This window comes from Canis aureus, chromosome 14, assembly GCF_053574225.1.
Source record: "Canis aureus isolate CA01 chromosome 14, VMU_Caureus_v.1.0, whole genome shotgun sequence".
NCBI classification, from domain to species: Eukaryota; Metazoa; Chordata; class Mammalia; order Carnivora; family Canidae; genus Canis; species Canis aureus.
The window spans coordinates 6,862,975-6,885,253 of NC_135624.1; the positions used below are offsets into that span (position 1 = coordinate 6,862,975).

The following is a 22,279-nucleotide window of genomic DNA, read 5'->3' on the forward strand; positions in this document are numbered from 1 at the left end:
TTGGTACTCAGTTTGTTTCAAAAGGGGAAGAAAACAAGAGGGAAGAAAAAGTTTGAGGGATATTTACAACTTGTTAACTAGTCACTAAATGTTTACAGAATCAAAATCAAATAATATAAAACCCCAAATTGGGACTCTACAACCTTCTAAATAAATCTGGGGTTGAGTATGAGTCTCTGTAAGCTGCAACTGTTAAAACAAAGACATCACACACAGCCAACAGGTCCAAGATCAATACAAAAAAGTATTTCTCTTGTACACAAATAAATGGTTTAGATGTATTCGCGAAGTAACAGGGCATGAAAATCACAGAGCAACTATTTGAACTACCGTACAACAGTCGAATACACTGATTTACTGTTATTATGTACTTCTATTATAGACGCAGATAAACATGTTAACTTGGGTTTTTGGATGCACCCACAATTTCCGTGGCGCTTTGCATAAAGCCTTTGCCTTAATCGTCTGAGGTAAGTATCACTTCCACTGTATAAATGAAGAAAGTGACACCCCAAAGAGTCGCTGCTCGTTAAGTGGCCCAGTCTGAGCCACTGTGGCCTCCTAACCGGAGATTTTTCATTGTTGTGAGGCCTTGCCGTCGCCCTTCTACTATCATCACCACTCCAGCCACCCGTGTCGGTGTCCACAGGCTTCCGACTCCTTTTAATCATCTCAGAGGTGGGATGCATCTCTCCAGCAGGTCCACCTGCCCCCATCCCTCGTCTGGGCGCTCCCAGGCAGGGCTCCAGACGCGCAAAGACGGGAGCACGGCGCTGGGCCGACTGCGAGGGGCACGCGGGCGCGAGGCGCTCCTCCGCTCCTCCGCGCGGCCTGAAACCTCAGCGTCGCCCTCGGCCGGCCCCGGAGCGGACCCAGCGCGCAGAACCCCGGCCCCCTCGTCACCCCTCCCCGGAGGCGGCCTCTCGGGCACTCACAACCACGGAACCAGGCTGCGGCGACGGCTCGCGGCTGGGCCTGCCCGGGGCTGCCGACCGTGTTGCGGTCCTGCACCTCGCAGGTCCCCTCGCAGGTCCCCTCGCAGGTCCCCGCTGCAACCTGCGACCTAACGGCCAGGCGTGCCTATGGGGCGGGGCAGGGAACCGCAGCAACCTTTACCTCATCTGGCTCGGGCCTGGCCGCTTCCGGCCTTTCCGGGTCCCCCATCGCGCAGACTCCGCCAGAGCCACGGGAGCTGAGCAACCGAGAGCCTCCGGCCACCTCCAACTCCGGCAGAGCCCAGGTGGCCCGCGGGTCCCCGAGCCCGCCCCGCCTCCGGCGGCACAGACCCCTCCTACTCCCGCCGGCTCCGCTTTCTCGCCCCCGGATTGAGCGGCTCTCCCGGCGCCGGCCCAGCCCCGCCCCCGCGCCTTTGGGTACCGCCTGCTCCGGCCGGCCCCGCCCCCCGCCCCGCGGCCGGAGGCCATCTCTCGGCCTCCGCCAACCCCGCACCACCCTCGCGTGGACCCCGCTTCCCCGGCCCGAGGCCCCGCCCCCCGGGAGGCCCCGCCCCTAGAGGAACTCGCCGGGAACCCGCGGGCCCCGCCTCCCGCCTCCCGCCTCCCGGCCCTCGGCCCTCGGCCGTCTCCCTGCTGCGGGCGGAGCCCGAACGCGCCCGGCCGCCTCTCCGGTGGAGCCGTCCTCGGGAGCTCGGTATGTGGCGCTCGCTCGGCCTGTGCTGAGCCTGCCGGGGCGGCGAGCCCACACGCTGGAGGACGGCCGGAGAGCGCTCCCGCGCGGAGGCGGTGGTGGCGAGAGGAGAGACCCGCACTGCTGGAAACCCAGCGAGGAGAAGAGGCTGCCTTGTGTAGTGTTTCAGCGACCGGAGGGAGGGAAACGTGGGGACGGAGTAGGTGGGGCTTCTAGTCGAGGAGGAGAGGCGGAAAGGACTAAATTCGGGAAAATTGTGGAAGCTCGGGGAGATTCTTTCCACAGACTAAAGCTTTTGGAAGTAGCTACCGAGCTCGGGCGAAGGGGGCGCTAATAGCCGTTTCCTCTTCGGGACCCCCTGCGAGGCGGGTCCGGCAGCGCCGCTGCTCTCACAGGTGAGGAGGACCCGCCGCCTGAGGATACGTCACTGAGGTTCGTTAACGTGGAAGCGACAGAGGCCCCCGCCCCCCGCGCCCCGGTGTCGCGGCCGGGGGCGGTGTGCCCGTAGTCACAATAGTGGGGATGGCTGCCACCCACCTCCCGGGGGGGACTGATGGAAAGAGAACTCCAACCAAGGAGAAAAAATTACTTTAGCGAGTAAAAATGAGGTGAAACATTCAGTCGCTTGAAGCGGAGATGTTGCGAGAACCTAGTCCTGCCTTGTACAGCGTGCGCCTGTTCTGCGCGTGGCCTTGTGAAGTGTGGTAAGATAGGATAGAAAATGAACCTCAGAAAATGCCCCACAGCTCTTCGTAAAATCTGTCCTAGAATAGGGGATGACAGTTTTTATTTGTTTGTTTGTTTATTTATTTATTTAAAGATTTTATTTATTTATTCATGACAGACACACAGAGAGAGGCAGAGGGAGAGAAGCAGGCTCCCTGCGGGGAACCGGATGCGGGACTCGATCCCGAACTGGAACTGGCATCACACCCTGAGCCAAAGGCAGATGATGCTATATCACTGAGCCACTCAGGCGTCCCCAGTTATCCCTGTCAAGGCAATTCCTAGGGGTCAACTGCTGAGGAAAATGTTTTACATCTACTGACTTTAAGTAGTAGCCAAATTATGTGAGGAAACGAATCTTAAAGAGGTTGGATAATTTATTGGCCACATAGTAGATAAACTAAGAGTAAGGATTATATCAGTTAGAGTCATCAAACAGTATATCTACTGTATGTCAGGCTTCGTATTGGCTATTGAAGAAACAAAAATGAATGCACATAGTGAAAAAGAACATGGACCCTGGAGTGGTGTCATGATGGGTATGAATTCTAGTTGCCCTGTGTATTAGCTGCGCTACGCTGGACAAGTTACTTAGCCTCTGCGAGACTCCCATTTCCTCACCTATTGGATAAGAATAATAATGCCTTCCTATTAAGATCGTTGTGTGGATTTAATCATATATCACTTGCAAAGCACTCACTGAGGAGGGAAATTACAATGGTAGCTTACAAGTACACTTGTGCTGCTAATCTGGCCATCCTAGAGATCACGGAACAGAAAGGTTCAGATCAAATTCAGTTGCTTGAATTACACAGTTTACTAAGTTAAATTAAGACATAATGAAGAGGAGAAAGTTGGAGTAGTTAACCCAGTTAGGATAGGGTATGGGGAGGAGAGGGACTGAAAGGAAGGACTCTACGATCCAAATCTCAGTGTTACTCAGTGTTCATATAATCCTGCCCTTGCTGTATCGCATTTCCTGACTGATGGTATAGTTATTAAGACCAGAGTTAAGGGGTGCCTGGGTGGTTCAGTCAGCTAAGTGTCTGACTTTGGCTCACGTCATGAACTCAGGGTCCTGGGTTAGAGTCCCTCATAGGGCTCTGCACTCGGTGGGCAGTCCGCATGTCCCTCCCCGCCCCCAACTCATTCTCATTCTCTCTCTCTCTCTCTCTCTCTCAAATCCTATAAAGAAAAAAAAAACAGTTAAGAATTAGCAAGGGATCTCAACAGACAGAAGGTAAAGCCAGCTTACTCTTTTGGAGATACAGGAGCAAGCAGGTGCTCACAGGTGTAACATGTCCCATAATAACCTGCTGGGCAGTTATGTGTTTTATCTGTGTTTCCTGAGAAGAGCCTATGTGGGACCAAAATGGAAGTCACCAATTGGTGGCTGATTTAGGGATAACATAGTTGTCAGTCTGGAAATGACACGATCTTTACCTCATGAATATTTTAGATCTCCTTATTCCTTCCAGCCATTTCTGTCTGTGAATGTGACATATCACATTCTGTGATATTCATAAATGAATATCCATTTATTTAATGGATAAAAATGTCCATTATTTTTATCTATGTTCAACATAATTGTGTTCCATTTATTTTGTCTTTACCATGCCTCATAGGTTAGTAACTTATTATTTATACTTAATGTATCTTATGAATCTCCATAGTTCTTACAATCCAATGGCTCTCACACTTAGTTTCTTTCAGTTTTTACAGCAGAATTGAATAATCTTAATATAGCAAAAACACATGACAGTGCTTTTAACAGTGCTTGGTGCATAGTAGGCTGTATGAATTAGTTTCCCTCTGAGATATTTAAAGTTAATAGGGCAGATATAAAATGTGTAACTGAAAGATCTCTGGAAGCAGGAGGATTCTGCATCTTCATGTAGCCTCTGGGGCATATTTTCCAAGAATATCCACAATATTTTTGATCTCACATGCTGTTCCAGGAACTTGATACCCTTCCCATCAAAATGTGGAGTCTTGGGGCACCTGGGTGGCTCAGTAGTCAAGTGCCTTTGGCTTAGGACATGATCTCAGGGTCCTGGGCTCAAGCGCTTCACCTGGATCCCTGCTCAGCCTGAGTCTGCTTCTCCCTCTGATCCCCCATCCCCACCCCCTGCTCCCTCATGTTCAGTCTCAAGTAAATATTAAAAAATAAATAAATAAAAAGAGGTGGAGTCTAATTCCTCTTCTGTGGTCTACATCTTGTATCTCTCAAAATCCACACATTGAAAACCTAATGTCCAAGGTAATTGTTTCGGGAGCTAGGGCCTTTGGGAGGTGATCAATTAGGTCATGAGAGTTGAGCCTTCACGAATGGAATTAGTGCCCTTAAAAAAAAAAAAAAAAAAAAAAAAGGAATTAGTGCCCTTAGATTTTGTGTGTGTGTGTTTTGGGTATTGAGTTATAGGAGTTCTTTATATATTTTTGGTACTAACCCATTAAAAAGGATATGATCGCAATATTTTCTCTTATCCAGTAGGTTGCCTTTTCATTTCGTTGTTGGATTCTTTTGCTGTACAGAAGCTTTTTAGCTTGTTTATGTTGGGGTTTGTTACCTTTGCTTTTGGTATCAGATCCAGTAAAAAAAATCACTAAGACTGATGTTAAGGAGCTTACCGCTTATGTTTTCTTCTAGAGTCTTATGGTTTCGGTCCTTAATTTTTAATTTAATCAAATCTTAATCCATTTTGAGTTAATTTTTGTGTATGGTGTAACATGGCCAGTGTCATTCATTTGCAAGTGGCTGTCCATGTAGCCCAACACCATTTATTGGAGTGACTGTCCTTTCCCCATTATACATTCTTGGATCTTTTGTTGTAAATTAATGGGCCATACATGTATGGGTTTATTTCTGGCTCTTCATTCTTTCCATTGATCTATGTGTCTGTTTTAAGTGAATACCATACTGTTTTGATTATTACAGCTTTGTGATCTAGTTTGAAATCAGGGAGTGTGATGCCTCCAGTTTTGTTCTTTCTCAACATTGCCTTGGTTATTCAAGTTCTTTTGTAGTTCTATATAAATTTTAGGATTGTTTGTTCTATTTCTGTGAAATGCGCCATTGGAATTTTGATACAGATTGCATTGAATCTATAGGCTCCTTTGAATAGTATGGACGTTTTAACAATATTCTTCCAATCCATCAGGGCAAAATATCTTTCCATTTATTTGTGTTTTCGATTTCTTTCATTAATATCCTAGAGTTTTCAGTTTGCAGGTCTTTCACCTCCTTGGTTGCATTTATTCCTAGGTTTTTACTCTTTTTGATGCGATTGTAAATGGGACTATTTTCTAATTTCTCTTGTAGTACATTATTATTGTATAGAAACCAACAGTTTTCTATGTATTCTGTATCCTGCAACTTCACTGAATTTATTTTAATAAATAAAATAAAATAAATAGTGTTTTCTATATATAATATGTCATCTGCAAATGGTGACAGTTATTTCTTCCTTTCTAATTTGGATACCTTTTTTTTTTCCTTGACTAATTGTTCCATCTAGGACTTCCAATACTACATTTAATAAAAGTGACGAGAGTGAGCATCCTTGTTTTGTTCCTGATCTTAAAAGGAAAGCTTTCAACTCTTCAGTGTTGAACGCAATGTTAGCTGTAGGCTTGTCATATATTGCCTTTATTATGTTGAGTTATGTTTCCTCTATACTTACTTTGAGAGTTTTATAATACATGGATATTGAGGTTTTTGGTTAAAGATTTTATTTATTTGTTTGACACAGAGAGAGCACAAGCAGGGGGAGAAGCAGGCAGAGGGAGACGGAGAAGCAGACTCCACACCAAGCAGGGAGCCAGATGTTGGTCTCGGTCCCAGGTCTATGGGATCATGACCTAAACTGAAGGCAGACACTTAACTGACTGAGTCATCCAGGAACCTGGATGTTGAGTTTGTTTGGTCAAAAGCTTTTTCTCCACCTGCATCATCTGAGATGATCGTGATTTTTTTTGTATTTCATTTTGTTAATTTGTTGTATCACATTGATTTGCAGATGTCTTGAACCATACTTGCATCCCTGGAATAGATCCCACTTGATCTTGGTGTATGCTCTTTTTAATGTATTGTCGAATTTGGCTTGCTAATATTTTTGTTGAGGATTTTTCCATTTATGTTCAGCACGGATATCAGACTATAATTTTCTTGTATCCCTGTCTGGTTTTAATGTCAAGGTAGGGTAGTGCTAGTCTCAGAAATGAGTTTGGAAGACCTCTCCCCTCTGTTTTTGGTAGAGTTTGAGAAGGATTAGTGTTACTTTTCCTTGATTGTTGATGGAATTCCTCAGTGAAACTGTGTGGTCTGGGACTTTTGTTTGTTGGGAGGTTTTTGATTACTGAACCAGCCTCCTTGCTAGTGATTGGTCTGTTTAGATTTTATATTTTTTCATGGTTCAGGCTTGGTAGGATGTATGTTTCTAGGAATCTATCCATTTCTTCTAGATTGTCAAATTTGTTGGCATATAATTGTTCATAGTAGTCTCTTATCCTTTGTGTTTCTGTGATACCAGTTCTAACATTTCCTCATTAATTTCTGGTTTTATTTGAGTCCTCTTTTTTGTTTGGTAAGTCTAGCTAAAGATTTGCCAATTTTGTTTAACTTTTCAAAGAACCAGTTCTTAGTTTTATTGATCTTCTCTATTGTCTTTTAAGTCTCTTTCATTTTTTTTCTGCTGTAATTTTTCTTATTTCTCAATGTAGGCACTTATCACTATGAACTTACCTCTTCTAAATGCTTTTGCTAGGGCTCCTGGGTGGCTCAGTATGTTAAGTGTCCTACTCTTGATTTTTTTTTTAAGATTTTATTTATTTATGAGAGACAGACAGAGGGGCAGAGATGTAGGTAGAGAGAGAATCAGGCTCCCTGCAGGGAGCCTACTGGGGGACTGGATCCCAGGATGCCAGGATCATGCCCTGAGCTGAAGGCAGACGCTCAACTACTGAGCTACTCAGGTGCCCCTATTCTTGATTTTGGCTCAGGTCATGATCTCAGGGTTATGAGATTGAGCCCCATGTCAGGCTCTGCACTCATAGCGTCTGCTTGTCCCTCTCCCTCCCCCCACTTGCATATTGGTGTTCTCTCTCTCTCTCTCTCTCTCAAATAAATAAATAAATACTTTTTTTAAAAAAAGTGCTTTTGCTACACCCATAAATTTTCATGTTGTATTTTCATTTGTCTCAAGATATTTTTAAAATTTATTTTTAATCGAAACATAGTTGATAGACAATATTAGTTTCAGGTGTACAACATAGTAATTTAACATTTATATACAGTATGAAAATAACAATAAATATAGTTACCATCTGTCACCATACAAAGTTATTACATTATTATTGACTATATTCCCAATGGTGTATTTTATATCCTCATGACTTAGGTTATAACTTAAGTTAGAACTGGAAGTTTGTACTTCTTAATCCCCTTTGCCTGTTTCGCTCATCCCTCCGCCTCTAGCAACCACCAGTTTATTCTCTGTATGTGTGTCTGTTTCTGTTTTGTTTTTTTGGATTCCACATATATGTGAAATCATATGGCATTTGTCTTAGTCTGACTTATTTCACTTAGCATAATACCCTCTAGGTCCATCATGTTACACATGCCAGATTTCATTCTTTTTTATGGCCACGTAATATTCCAGTGTGTGTGTGTGTGTGTGTGTGTGTGTGTGTGTATGCATGCACCACACCTTTGTCCATTCATCTATTTATGGACACTTGGGTCGCTTCCATATCTTGGCTATTGTAAATAATGCTGCAGTGAACATAGGGGTGCATATATCTTTTCAAATTAGTGTTTTCATTTTCTTAAGGTAAATACCTGGAAGTGGTATTGTGTGGTATTTTTATTTTTAATAAAATAATTTTATTTTTAATAAAATGAGGAATCTCCACATTGTTTTACATAATGGTTACATTCCACCAACACTACACAAGGGTTCCCTTTTTCCCTTTTATCCACATCCTGACTAACACTTGTTATTGTCTTGACACTGACTTACCATTCAGACAGGTCTGAGGTACTAGCTCATTGTGGTTTTGATTTGCATCTCCCTGATGATTAATGATGTTGAGGATCTTTTCATGTTGACCCTCTGTATATCTTCTTTGGGAAAATGTCTATTCACGTCCTCTGCCTATTTTTAAATCATGTTGTTTGTTTTTTTTTTGGTGTTGGATGCCACAGTATATTTTGAATTAGCCCTTTATTGGATATATCATTTGTAGCAGTAGGTTGCTTTTTCATTTTGTTGATGGTTTCCCTCACTGTGTAATCAAGGTATTTTTAAATTTCTTTTGATTTCTTCTTTGATTCATTGATTATTCAGTGGCATGTTGTTTAACCTCCACATATTTATGAATGTTTCCATTTTTTACTTGGAATTGATTTCTGGTTTTATACCACTGTCATCAGAAAAGATGCTTGATATGATTTTAGTCTTTTTAAATTTAAGATGTGTTTTGTGGCCTAACATATGATTTGTCCTGAAGAATGTTCCATCTGCACTTGAAAAGAACATGTATCCTGTTGCTTTTGGGTGTTCTGTATATATCTATTAAGTCCACTTGGTCTAACGTCATTTAAAGCCAATGTTTCCTTCTTGATTTTTCTGTATAGATGATTTATATCCATTGATATAAACAGGGTATTAAAGTCCCCTGCTATTATTGTATTATTGTGTCTTCCTTTAGATATGTTAATATTTGCTTTATATATTTAGGTGCTATTTTGGGTACATAAATATTTATAAATGTTATATCTTGTTGGATTAATCCCTGTTTTCATTATGTCATGCTCTCCTTTGTCTCTTATTAGTCTTTAAGAAAGTCTGTTTTGTCTATTAAAGGTATATCTACTCCAGCTTTCTTTTGGTTTCCATTTGCTTGGAATATCTTTTTCCATCTTTTCACTTTTAGTCTGGCATGTTTTTACATCTGACTTGTAAGCTGTCTATAAATGAGTCTTGTTTGTTTTTTAAATCCATTCAGCCATTCTATGTCTTTTGAATGGAGAATTTAGTGTATTAGTGCTCTTATGAAAGAGGCTCCAGAGAGAGCTCCCTAGCCCTTTCAGTCATGTGAGGGTACGGTGAGAAGTCTATGACTCTTCAGAAGAAGGCACTAACTCCATCAAACTGGCACCCTACTCTGATTTCTAGCCTGTAGAACAGTGAGAAATGTTTGTTTTTTTTTATAAACCAACTAATCTGTGGTATTTTGTTATAGCAACCATAACAGACTAAGATACTTCCCTTTGAATATAAGCTGTTCTTAGTGACTTTATCCCCCACCTCGGCTTTATTAAGATATAATAGACATATAGCATTGTGTGAGTTTAAGGTGCATACCATAATGATTTGGCTTATATAAGTTGTGAAATTGTTATTTCAAGTTTAGTTAACATCATCATTTCCTATTGATACAAAAAAGAATAAGTATTTCTCCTTCCGATGAGAACTCTTAGGATTTATAGTCTTTTATATATATCATATAGCAGTATTAACTACAGTCATCATGTTGTATGTTATGCCTCTAGTATTTATTTATCTTATAGTTGAAATTTTGTACCTTTTGACCACCTTTATCCAATTCCTCCTCCTACCCTTCACCTCTGGTAACCAGAAATCTGATCTCTTTTTCCATGAGTTTGTTTCGTTTAGGACTTTACATGTAAAAAAAAAAAAAATTTACATGTAAATGAGATCATACAGTATTTGTCTTTCTCTGACTTGTTTCACCTATAGTATGATGGTAAATGGGTAAATGGCCTGAAGGTCCATTCATGTCGCAAATGTCAAGATTTCCTCCTTTTAATGGCTGAGTAATATTTCATTATATATGTATATAATATATATATCACACTTTCTTTATCCATTCATCTAGTAACAGACACTTAAGTTTCCATACCTTCCCTGGCTGTTGTAAATAATGCTTCTATGAACATGGAGATGGAGGTATCTCTTCAACATAGTGTTTTCATTTCCTTCACATATATTCCCAGAAGTGGCATTGCTGGATCATACAGTAGTTCTATTTTTAATTTTTTGAAGAACCTCTATTTTGTTTTCCATCATGACTGTACCAATTTACAGTTGCACCTCCCTTTTTTCCATGTCATTCTAGTGTTTATCTCTTGTCTTTTTGATGCTAGCTGTTTTAACTGGTGTGACATAATATCTCGTGGTTTTGATTTGCATTTCCCTGATGATTAGTGATGTTGAGCATCTTTTCATGTACCTATTGGCCATTCCTATATCTTCTTTGGGAAAAGGTCTATTCCGGTCCTTTGACCATTTTTAAATTGAATTATTTGCTTTCTTAGTTGTGTGAGTTCTTTATATATTTGGGATATTAACCTTTTATCAGATTTTTTATTTGTAATTATTTTCCCCCATTCTGTAGGTTGTATTTTCATTTTGTTAATCATTCCTTTTGCTATGCAGAAGCTTTTTTGTTTGATGTAGTCCCACTTGTTTTTGTTTTTTTTTTATTTTGTTGCTTGTGCTTTAGGTGTCCTATCAAAAAAATCATTGCCAAGACCCATGTCCAAGAACTCTTTTCCTATATTTTCTTCTAGGAGTTTTATGACTTCAGGTTTTATATTTAAGTTTTTAATCTATTTTGAGGTAATTTTTGTGAGTGATGTAATATAGAAGTCTAGTTTCACTTTTTTACATGTGAATATCCAATCTTCCCAGGAGTGTTTATTCCAGAGGCAATTTTTTTTTCCATTCAGTATTCTTGAGTCCCTTCTTAAATATTAGTTAACTGTATACTCATAAGTTTATTTGTGGGCTTTTCATTCTGTTCTATTGGAGTGAGTGACTTTCAACAAATACATGACCTCAGCTCTAGCTCATAAAGTATACAATATAGACAGTGTTTTCCTGGTTCTTTCTCTTTCTTGCCTTTGGAACTTAAGTACCATTCTAAGGAAGCCAAAAACTAGCCCACAAAGAGAGATGACATGGAGATGTCTATGTGGGAAGGAACTGAGGCAACCAACCAAGAAGTAGCATCAACTTCTAGATGTGTGAATGCACAAGCGGTCAGAGGATTCTAGCCCTTAGTCATCAAGTCTTCTACTTGAAACCCCAGACGTCTTGGAGCAGAGACAAGATGTCATGACTGCGTTGTGTCTAAATTCCTACACTACAGAATTTATGAGCATAATAAAGAGTTGTTTTATACTGCTAAATTTGGGCATAATTTGTTTTGCAACCATAGTAACTGGAACAGCCTCTATTCTACTCACAAAGATTTCTGTGGTAATGACAAAAAAGGCAATTTAGCCTATGGTACAGAATATGTGTAATTTCAAGATACCCTTACTGTATATCATTCAGTGGGTAGATCCTCATTTCTCACACTTGATACTTGATTCTGAAACCTTTTTTTTTTTTTTTGTCTGAAACTATTTTAAAGAAAAAAGTTCTTACAGCCATTCAGTATTAAATTATATGTTGGTACCTAAGTATTTAGAAACATAAGACCAGTTATAAACTACCTATTCTTAGAACTTTATACACCTAAAAAGTAATAAGTGCAAACAAAACTATAGGAATGGTAAAATTCAAATTTATGACATTAAGCAATGAATGTTTTCCAGAAACTGTATGGCATCAATGTGTATTTTATAGTAACTACTAATGAAGTATGATCATTTACGTTCCAGTCATAGGTTAGAGGACTCCATTTTCCCACAACAGTATCTCTATAGATCACTTGCCTTTCATTAGGAAAAAATGCATCATTTATTTATTTTTTTAAAGAATTATTTGGGGGATCCCTGGGTGCCTCAGCAGTTTAGCACCTGCCTTTGGCCCAGGGTATGATCCTGGGGTCCCAGGATCGAGTCCTGCATCGGGCTCCCTGCATGGAGCCTGCTTCTCCCTCTGCCTGTGTCTCTGCCTCTCTCTCTCTCTCTGCCTCTCATGAATAAATAAAATCTTAAAAAAAAAAAAATCTGTTTTTGAGAGAGAGAATAGAGAGGAGGGGCAGAGAGAGTCTCAAGCCAACTCCACGCTGAGAGAATCTGATGCAGGGCTCAATCCCACAACCCCAAGACCACAACTGAGCAGAAAGCAAGAGTCTAATGCCCAACCAACTGCACTACCAAGTGGCCCTCAAATGCATCCTTCGTATATTAAATTTGCCTACTTAACTTTAATCATTAAAACGAATATTGCTTGACATCAATACCATTATAAATGGTCATCCAGATAATCTATGATATTTATTAAAAATCAAAATAAAACCCTTGCACAAAATTGGCAGATCTGAACCCTAGCTTTAAAATCTCTAAATTAGGGGCAGCCCTGGTAGCTCAGCGGGTTTGGCGCCACCTTCAGGCCAGGGTGTGATTCCGGAGACCCGGGATCGAGTCCCACATCGGGCTCCCTGCATGGAGCCTGCTTCTCCCTCTGCCTGTGTCTCTGCATCTCTCTCTCTCTGTGTCTCTATGAATAAATAAATAAAATGCTTTAAAAAAATAAAAAGTAAAAAAATAAAATCTCTAGAGTAGATGGTTTTATGCTAAATTATCATGCAGAAATCCTTCAGTGTGGGGAGAAAAGGCAAATTTAAAGGTGGGGGTATCAACTTGGAGCTAATTGGAATAGGCCAGGTGCAGGATAATACAAGTTTGGAATAAGACTGTGGCAGTGGAAATACAGCAAGGAGATGTACATGTGAATTAAGTAGATAAACTCAAGATGATTTGATCAGCAGTCATATGGAGTAGATGAGGGATGATTCTAGGGTAACTACAAATTTCTGGTCAAGAGACTAGGCAGGGATCCCTGGGTGGCGCAGCGGTTTGGCGCCTGCCTTCGGCCCAGGGCGCGATCCCGGAGACCCGGGATCGAATCCCACGTCGGGCTCCCGGTGCATGGAGCCTGCTTCTCCCTCTCCCTGTGTCTCTGCCTCTCTCTCAATCTCTCTGTGACTATCATAAATAAATAAAAATTAAAAAAAAAAAAGAGACTAGGCAGTTAGCAAGCCTTTCATCCATGCAGGGTTAACAGGAAACATTTCTTACCCATTTTGGACATGTTTAGATTATGATGCCTGTGACCAGTCCAACTGGAGGTATCTAGTAATATGGCCCAGAAGTGACAGGCTCAGCCCATAGATATGATCTAGCTCTGCCAACATCAAAGCCATACTTAGCCATACTTTATATTCACCATAAATAAAGCGTTTGTCTCAAAAAAAATTGGGAAGCAGTTTTTTTTTTGGGGGGGTGGTTTTGCTTTAAGTACAGTATAAAAAATTTTACCCCCTTTAACTACTTCAGAGTAGGTTGTTGACATGTTTAGGCTGAATGCAGAATAAAAGAAGCAGGGTCACTTTCTTTTACTTACAAGTGTGAAAGCACTGGAAGGATAGTTTTTGGTCAGAGGATGGTAAAATAAAACTTAACATTTCAGAGGTACATAGCTCCTGGTGATAAAAATGAACAGTGAGATTACAACATTATGTTCCTAAATTGGAGTGAAGTTGGTCACTAAAATTTATTAATTCATTTAATAAGTATAAACATACTGGGCACTGGAGAGGCAAAGGTAAATGAGCCACAATTCTTAAAGAACTTAAAGGCTAGAGGGGGACATCAAGCAAATACACTGTTCTGGGAGCATCTAAACCAGCTTTGCAGAGAGGGCAGGTGGAAGGCAGGTCAGGGAGAGCTGCTGAGGGAGGTGGCTAAATCACATTCTGCAGTATGAATAAGAATTAACCATTCCAAGATGAAGATCTATGAAGAAAAGGCAGTAACATCAAGCAGTATGTGGACAGGCCCCAAGGTGAGAGAGGACGTAACCTATCAGAGGACTGCAAGTCTTTCAGTATAATAAGGGATCAAGTAAAGATAAGGCTGTAAAACAGGATTCTAATCATGAAGAGACCTTTATGTTATATTAAGGAGTCTGGACTTTAAGGGCCATGTGTAGTCAATATATTTTAAACTGGTGAATGACATGATTAATATGCATTTTAGAAAGATTGCTGTATCTCTGCATATTGAAGGGGAGCAAAACAACAGAGAAACCAGTTGAAGTAATGTAGGCTGGTATTGTAGGCAAATTAGATAAGGATTGTAGACCTGGAGAGAAGTAGGCAAATTCAAGAAATAAGGATTTAATAACTATAGAATTTGATGGTTAATTTGAAAGTGGGGGTAAAGAAGAAATTAAGGATGACTCTGTGTTTCTAATTTGGGAACTAGGTAATTTATTCATAAATTATTTGGGCCAGGTATCATTCTAAGTACTTGGCTTAAAATAAGTAAACAAGGATAGAGTCACTGAAAAAGTTAAACAATAAGCAAGTGAACTAATTTCAGGTAGTGCTTGGATGGGGGAATTGTGCCTTTGAAACTTTAGGTAATAGTTATGGGTGAGAAACTGAGCTTTGTGACTCTTATGGGCTTCCAGAGGTCTAAGGCATAGTGGTAGGGGAAAAGTGCAGAAAGACAAAAGCATGAAAATCTTGGTTCTCCTCTTTCACTTCCTCAAATCATTTCAATTTTCAGCTGCTCTACCTAAAAAATAATGTTGGCCAGTTTTTTCTGCCTGTATTTAATAGTTCTGTTAAAATTTTATTTAAAAATTAAGAGAATGAATGTGTTTTATGATCATAAGGTACTTCCAAAAAGTTCATATAATCAGGAAAACTTACATTAGTTATCCAAGCCAACCAGGGACCATGACTTTTTCTCTATTGTACTTTACTACTTAGTTTATTGTAAATAATATAGTAGTTCCTTTTCTATTAGACACCTTTAAGGAATAAATTGTTTCTTTCATTCAATACATGTGAGTGCTTTGTTTGAGGCCCTGTATTTCAGCTTATAGAATTTTTAAAAATATCCTGAACCTTACCAACTTTGGATATACCTTTTTAAATAAAGTGTATGCTTCTGTGCCTTCTTCCAACATATATAGAATAGTTTTTAGTGAAATGAACAATTATTCTGAGTTGGAAGTAATTATTGGTTAGCCTTAGGTGCTATTATATAATTAGTAGGGCTGCCAGCATGTCATCCTTGTGTAGCAGACACACTGATGTTTGTTTGTAGTGTTCAGACTTATAGACCTGGCATTACCTGTTGGTTGGCAGCCACCTTGGGAGCTTCCTAGGTGAAATCTGAAACCAGCCCCTGTACTGAAGACAGAGAGAGGCCAAAAACAAAACAAAACAAAACAAAAACAAAAACCACTCCAGTTTGGTAGGTGACAGTTTTAATCAGCAAAGGGAACTTACATAAAAAGCTTGTCTTGGGCAGCAGCAAGAAGAGCAGATTCTCACACCTGCCCGCCAAATCTTAAAAGTTTATATAGAGGCTTTAACTAGATTCAGTCACATATACCTCAGGTGTTCTCAACATCACAGCACTACCTCAAGGCTATGTCCTTGGAGCATCCTTTGGGAGTAGGGAAGGCAAGTGGAACCCACGTTGCAACAGGAGAGGGTGTGAGGAGCCTTTCATTGCCCAAGTACCACTCATGGGTCAAATGTCTTCTCAGAGACCTTTGACAACACTGCCAAATGTTTCTACAATAAGTGATTCCATCCTGCTGTGTTTTTGAATGTTTGGTATCTTCCTTGATTTGAATTTGCCACTTCTAATCTTTCGTGAAGCAGCAACTTGATCACTCTAAGAATCAAATGCTCTGCTTTCATTATTGTAGTTGGACTTGGATGCTTGCTTTTTGAGTCGCTGTTATTTCTGCTTTATTTTCACTCTCCCACCCTAATATATTTCTTGGTAATTGAGAGTTTTATCATGTTTTTATGTGGGCAGAATTCATAAGGAAACATAACATAAAATTAGGTGTTTGTTACTTAATGGCACCAAAGGAATGCCTCAGAAGTGATAATCACATAAGCCTTCCATATCTATAGGTCATAACAATACCTGTGATTTCATTACACAAACAAAATATTTAAATATAGTTAGCTGAGAGCTTGAGGCACTTTGTTTACCAAATTACTTTCTTAGACCTAACTTTTAGTACTCAAAACATATATAAACATAACCATGCTATAAGTTTGCAATAGAATAATGGTGCATTAATCTTCATAAATAGCCAAATTTCATCCTCCCCTTGAAGAAAGCATATTATTATTTTTTATTTTTTATTTTTTTGTATTTTTTTATTGGAGTTTGACGTGCCAACATATAGTATAACATCCAGTGGTCATCCCATCAAGTGCCCCCCTCAGTGCCCATCACCCAGTCACCCCGTCCACCTGCCCACCTCCCCTTGCACTACCCCTTATTTCCCAGAGTTAGGAGTTCTTTAAAAGCACTTTTAAATTAACTTTTGTTACAATTTATGAGAAAAGATTAAAAAGTTAGCTTTTCATTGTATATAGTATCTTTCATTTTAAGACAGACTTAAAAGTAAGTGCCAAGGTTGATTTTAGAAAATTCCCACATCTCCACAATCTTAATTATTATCCTTCAGGAAAGTTACTGAATGACAAATACATTTTTTTTAGAAATATTTGGCAGGAGAGTACCTGGATGGCTCAGTTAGTTGAGCATCTGCCTTCAGCTCAGGTCATGATCCCAGGGTCCTGGAATCGAGCCCTACATTGGGCTCTCTGCTCAGCGGGCTCCCTGCTTCTCCTCCCTCCTCCACTCATGTGCACTCTCACTCTCTCCCCCACTCTCTCCTAAATAAAATCTTAAAAAAAGAAGTCTTTAGCAAAAAAAAAAAAAAATAGATGAATCTATTTTTTCATAAGAGTACTGTTTTGTCATAAGAGTACAACCAGATCCACATTGGAATGCTGTATTGGTCTATGAGTATGCTACTGTGATTTATAACAAATATATATTTGGGAAAAAAACCCCATATATTTGGTCTTTGTCCCATTTCTGGCACAGAGTTCCTAAAACCCTTGGAATTCCTTAAGTGATGAGAGTGATCAAGGTTTCTTTTGTTATGTTAATGTGGTAACTCTTGGACTGCATCTAAGGATGGTGAGTAGTTGCCAAGGGACACCATCTGATTAAAGGATTGGAAATTTCAGTTCCACTCCCCAACCCCTGGAAGAGAAGAAGGGCTGAGAGGTTAAATAAATTATCAATATTCAATGATTTAATCAACCATACCTATGCAAAGAATTGACCATAAAAACTTGACAGGGGGGATCCCTGGGTGGCGCAGCGGTTTGGCGCCTGCCTTTGGCCCGGGGCGCGATCCTGGAGACCCAGGATCGAATTCCACGTCGGGCTCCCGGTGCATGGAGCCTGCTTCTCCCTCTGCCTATGTCTCTGCCTCTCTCTCTCTCTCTCTCTGTGACTATCATAAATAATAAATAAAAAAAAATTTAAAAAAAAAAAAAAAAAAAAACAAACTTGACAGGGTTCTGAGAGCTTCCAGGTTGGTGAACCTGTGGAGATGCAGGAAGAATCACATACTTGGAGTGGGCTTGAGCGCTCTGCACTCTTTCCCCATGTTCTGTTCTATGCTTATCTTCTACCTGGCTTTTCCTGAGTTATATCTTTTTATAATAAACCAGTGACCTAGTAAGCAAAATATTTCTCTGAGTTTAATGAGTCACTCTAGCAAATCATTTGAATTCAAGCAGGGGGTTGAAGAAACCCTCTGATTTACAGCTGGTCAATCAGAAGTTGAGGTAAAAACTTGCACTTGCAATCAACATCTGAAGTGAAGGACAAGATTGGGGGACTGAGCCCTTTACCTGTGAAATATAATGAATGCTATCTCCAGATAGTGTCAGAATTGAGTTGAATTGTAGAACATCGGTTATTGTCAGTGGATTTTTTGGTGATGTAGGGGAACACCCCCCAACCCACACACTGGAATTGGGCAATCAGAACCTTTTATTGGTGTCAGAAGTGGGATGTGCTAGCTTGATCCTGGTCTTGAGAATGTTGAGAAAGAGAAAAGATGAAAGTAGGGCATGAAGAACCTTTGTTTCTTGGGTGGCCACGTGGTCACACATGGTATGGAGCAGTAGCTGTGCCTATACTAAGTTACTAAGGTAAAAGTTACCAATGCAATCTAGAGGTGGATCCAGCTGCAGAGTTGATTCACTGGATGCATAAAACAATGCAAACTAATAAGAAAAAGGATAGTTATCTGTTAAATAACAAAAATCCACTGAGTAAATTTGGAAATCTAATTGGCATTATTCAATGACTCAAATTCTATCTCTAGCAAATAGAGGGGAGCTCCAAGGACCTGTACCTGATGGAAGGCTTTTATAAACAGGAAAAGGATGTAGCAGATAACCACATTGTGGATGACCAGGAAATTCCAAATTGACAGTTAAGATTATATTTCTGGAGAAAAATGAAACTGCACATAGGTTAGACATTAAGCTTTGGTTATGCAATGTGTGATGCCTTTTTGGGCCTCTTGTTTCTTTTTAATAGTTTTCCCCTTTTGATAAGATTCAGTTTAACTGAAAGATGTGATCAAATTTTAAGGCATTAGCACCACGCTTAACTATTGCTTACAGCTTTTCTTGGTTCTTTTGAGTGACATCCATAGTTTGTGGCATTTTTGCTTAACCCCTGTGAGATGCAGGTCAGGGCTTTAGATTCATAGCCCTTAAATTGGTCATTCTCTTCATCCCTTTTCTGATGTCCCAGTGTTAGGGAGATCGTTTTCTTGGTGTTTAGCAGCTATAAACATGCATTCAAAGCTTTTGAGAATACAATGCACAAGGGAGTTATTTTGATTATAATATGGAGGATAGTTACCAGTGTTTGGAGTAAACTTTGGAACATGGTACCCAAGATCCAAACCCAGTCAAAATCAAATCAAAGAAAGACCCTAATGAAGGAGTCACCCTAGTGCCTTGCTCAGTGATCTGTGTAACTGAGTTCCAACTTCCCCAGAAATGTTAGTGCAGGTGCAGCAGGTGGTGTTGGCTACAGCACAGACACTTCTTTGGTCAACTAAAAGATATTAAGACTATCCTTTCTCCAAGAACAACTTTGACCAGAGAGTATAAATATTTTTGTTGGGTAGCTATTGTGTTGTCAGTGGATTCTACAGTATCTTAAAGTTAAAGAGAGATATCTAATCATAGGCTCATTTACTCCTAACCATGAAAGAAGGGTCTTACTAAAGGAAGTGTATTCTGAATCATGAAAGTTCCTAGTAGTTCCTTTTTTTTCTTCTTTTGTTTTTTGTTTTATTTCTATTTTTTCATTTATCATCATAAGTGTACTTTTTTTTTTTAAGGTTTTTATTTATTCATAGAGACACACAGAGAGAGGTGCAGACACACACAGGCAGAGGGAGAAGCAAGCTCCATGCAGAGAGCCCAATGTGGGACTCGATCCTGGGTCTCCAAGATCACGCCCTGGGCTGCAGGTGGCGCTAAACCGCTGCGCCACTGGGGCTGCCCCATAAGTGTACTTTTTAATCCTCATCCTCTGTCTCCTCCATCCTCCCACCCACCTCCCTCTAGTAACCATCAGCTTGTTCTCTATAGTTAAGAATCTGTTTCTTGGGGCACCCAGGTGGCTCAGTTGGTTGAGCATCTGCCTTTGGCTTAGATCACGGTCTTGGGGTCCTTGGATCAAGTCCCATATCGGGCTCCCTGCTCAGTGGGGAGGCTGCTTTTCCCTCTCCCTCTGCCTGTTGCTCTCCCTGCTTGTGCTTGCTCTTTCTCTGTAAAATAAGATCTTTAAAAAAAAAAAAAAGAATCTGGGATCCCTGGGTGGCTCAGCGGTTTGGCGCCTGCCTTTGGCCCAGGGTGTGATCCCAGAGACTCGGGATGGAGTCCCACGTTGGGCTCCCTGCATGGAGCCTGCTTCTCCTTCTGCCTGTGTCTCTGCCTCTCTCTCTTTCTCTCTGTCTATCGTGAATAAATAAATAAAATATTTAAATATTTTTAAAAAATAAAAAAAAGAATCTGTTTCTTGATTTGTCTCTTTTTTCCTTTGCTTGTTTGTTTCTTAAGTTCTGTATATGGATGACATCATATATTTGTCTTTCTCTGACGGACTTATTTCACTTAGCATTATACTCTAGCTCTTCCCATGTTGCAAATTGCAAGGTTTCATTCTTTTTTACTGGCTGAATAATACTCCGTGGTGTATACATCTATACCACATCTTCTTTATCCATTCATCTGTTGATGGACACCTGGGCTGCTTCCAGAGTTTGGCTATTGTAAATAATGCTGCAATAGACAGAGGGGTGCATGTATCCCTTTGAATTAGTGTTTTTATATTTTGGGGGATAAATGCCCAGTAGTATGAATACTGGATCATAGGGTAGTTCTATTTTTAACTTTTTGAGGAACCTCAATACTGTTTTCCACAGTGTCTGCACCAATTTGCATTCTCACCAACTGTGCAAGAGCTTTCCCCATTCCTCGCATCTTTGCCAACACTTGTTTCTGTGTTTTTTATTTTAGCTATTTTGACGGGTGTAAGATGATACCTCATTATAGCTTGTTTGTGGGTTTTTATCATTTATCTGGTATTGAGTGATGTTGAGCATCTTTTCATGTGTCATCTGTCTTCTTTGCCATTTTTAAATTATTTGTTTTTTGGATGTTGAGTTGTATGAGTTCTTTATATATTTTAGGTACTAACCCTTCATCAGATAAGTCACTTGCAAATATCTTCTCCCATTCCATAGGTTACCTTTTAGTTTTGTTGATTGTTTCCTTTCCTGTGCAGAAGCTTTTTAGTTTTATGTTGTCCCAATAGTTTACTTTTGCTTTCATTTCCCTTGCCTCAGAAGACATATCTAGAAAAATGTTGCTGTGGCCAATGTCAGAGAGATTACTGCCTGTGCTTTCTTCAAGGACTTTTCTGGTTTCAGGTCTCACGCTTAGGTCTTTAATCCATTTTGAGTTTATTTTTGTATACAATGAAAGTGATGCAATTTCATTCTTTTGCATGTGGCTGTCCAGTTTTCCCAAAACCATTTGTTGAAGAGACTGACTTTTTCCCTTTGGATATTCTTTCTTGCTATGTCAAATTAATTAACCATAATTGTGAGTTTATTTCTGTTCTATTCTGTGGATCTATGTGTCTATTTTAATGCCAGTAACATACTGCTTGAATTACTGCTGCTTTGTAATATAACTTAAAGTCTGGAATTGTGATACCTCCAGTTTTGTTTTTGATTTTCAAGAATGCTTTAGCTATTCGGAGTCATTGGTGGTTTAATACAAGTTTTAGGATTGTTTGTTCTAGTACTGTGAAAAATACCTTGGTATTTTGATAGGGATCTCATTAAATGTGTAGATTGCTTTGGGTAGTATAGGCATTTTAACAATATTCTTCCAGTCCATGAGCATGGAATGTCTTTCCATTTCTTTGCGTCATCTTCAATTTCTTACATCAACATTTTATAGTTTTCAGAGTACAGGTCTTTCACTTCTTTGGTTAAGTTTATTCCTAGGTATTGTTTTGGTGCAATTATAAATGGGATTGTTTTCTTTTTTGATGGGAGATTGCTTTCTTAATTTCACCTTCTGCTTCATTATTATTGTATAGGAATGCCACAGATTTCTCTGCATTGATTTTATAGCTTGCGACTTTACTGAATTCAGTTATCAGTTCTAGTAGATTTTTAAAATTTTAATTAAGTAATAACATATAATATATTATTGCTTTCAGAGGTAGAAGTCAGTGATTCATCAGTCTTATATAATACCCAGGGCTCATTACATCATGTGCTCTCCTTAATGTCCATTACCCAGTTCTCCCACTCCCCTCCCCTCCAGCAACCCTCAGTTTGTTTCCTATGATTAAGACTTTCTTATGATTTGTCTCTCTCTCTGATTTCATCTTGTTTTATTTTTTCTTCTCTTCCCCTGTGATCCTGTTTTTTTTCTTGAATTCCCCATATGAGTGAGATCATAGGATAATTGT

General features: G+C 39.9%; 1 protein-coding gene and 1 long non-coding RNA gene across 23 annotated transcripts in view; one reads left to right on the top strand and one right to left on the bottom strand.

Annotated features, from left to right (window-relative positions):
* RRM2B (ribonucleotide reductase regulatory TP53 inducible subunit M2B) overlaps nucleotides 1-2,096 on the bottom strand; it is a 64,103-nt gene extending 62,007 nt beyond the window's left edge. For 2 of the 6 annotated variants that reach the window (XM_077846833.1, XM_077846832.1), the window contains exon 1: nucleotides 1,117-1,349. In XM_077846833.1, the coding sequence (XP_077702959.1) occupies nucleotides 1,117-1,164 (48 nt within the window). In that variant the 5' untranslated portion in view covers nucleotides 1,165-1,349. Of the gene's footprint in view, nucleotides 1-1,116; nucleotides 1,353-1,956 lie in introns of those variants that run through there. The other 4 variants (XR_013351455.1, XM_077846831.1, XM_077846834.1 and 1 more) reach the window with 4 other exon arrangements.
* Nucleotides 2,097-2,154: 58 nt separating this feature from the next.
* The window catches only part of LOC144283123 (uncharacterized), a 179,093-nt gene continuing 158,968 nt past the window's right edge, over nucleotides 2,155-22,279 (top strand). For all 17 annotated transcript variants that reach the window (XR_013351458.1, XR_013351466.1, XR_013351471.1 and 14 more), the window contains exon 1: nucleotides 2,155-2,351. This is a non-coding gene — a long non-coding RNA (uncharacterized LOC144283123). The remainder of the gene's footprint in view (nucleotides 2,352-22,279) is intronic.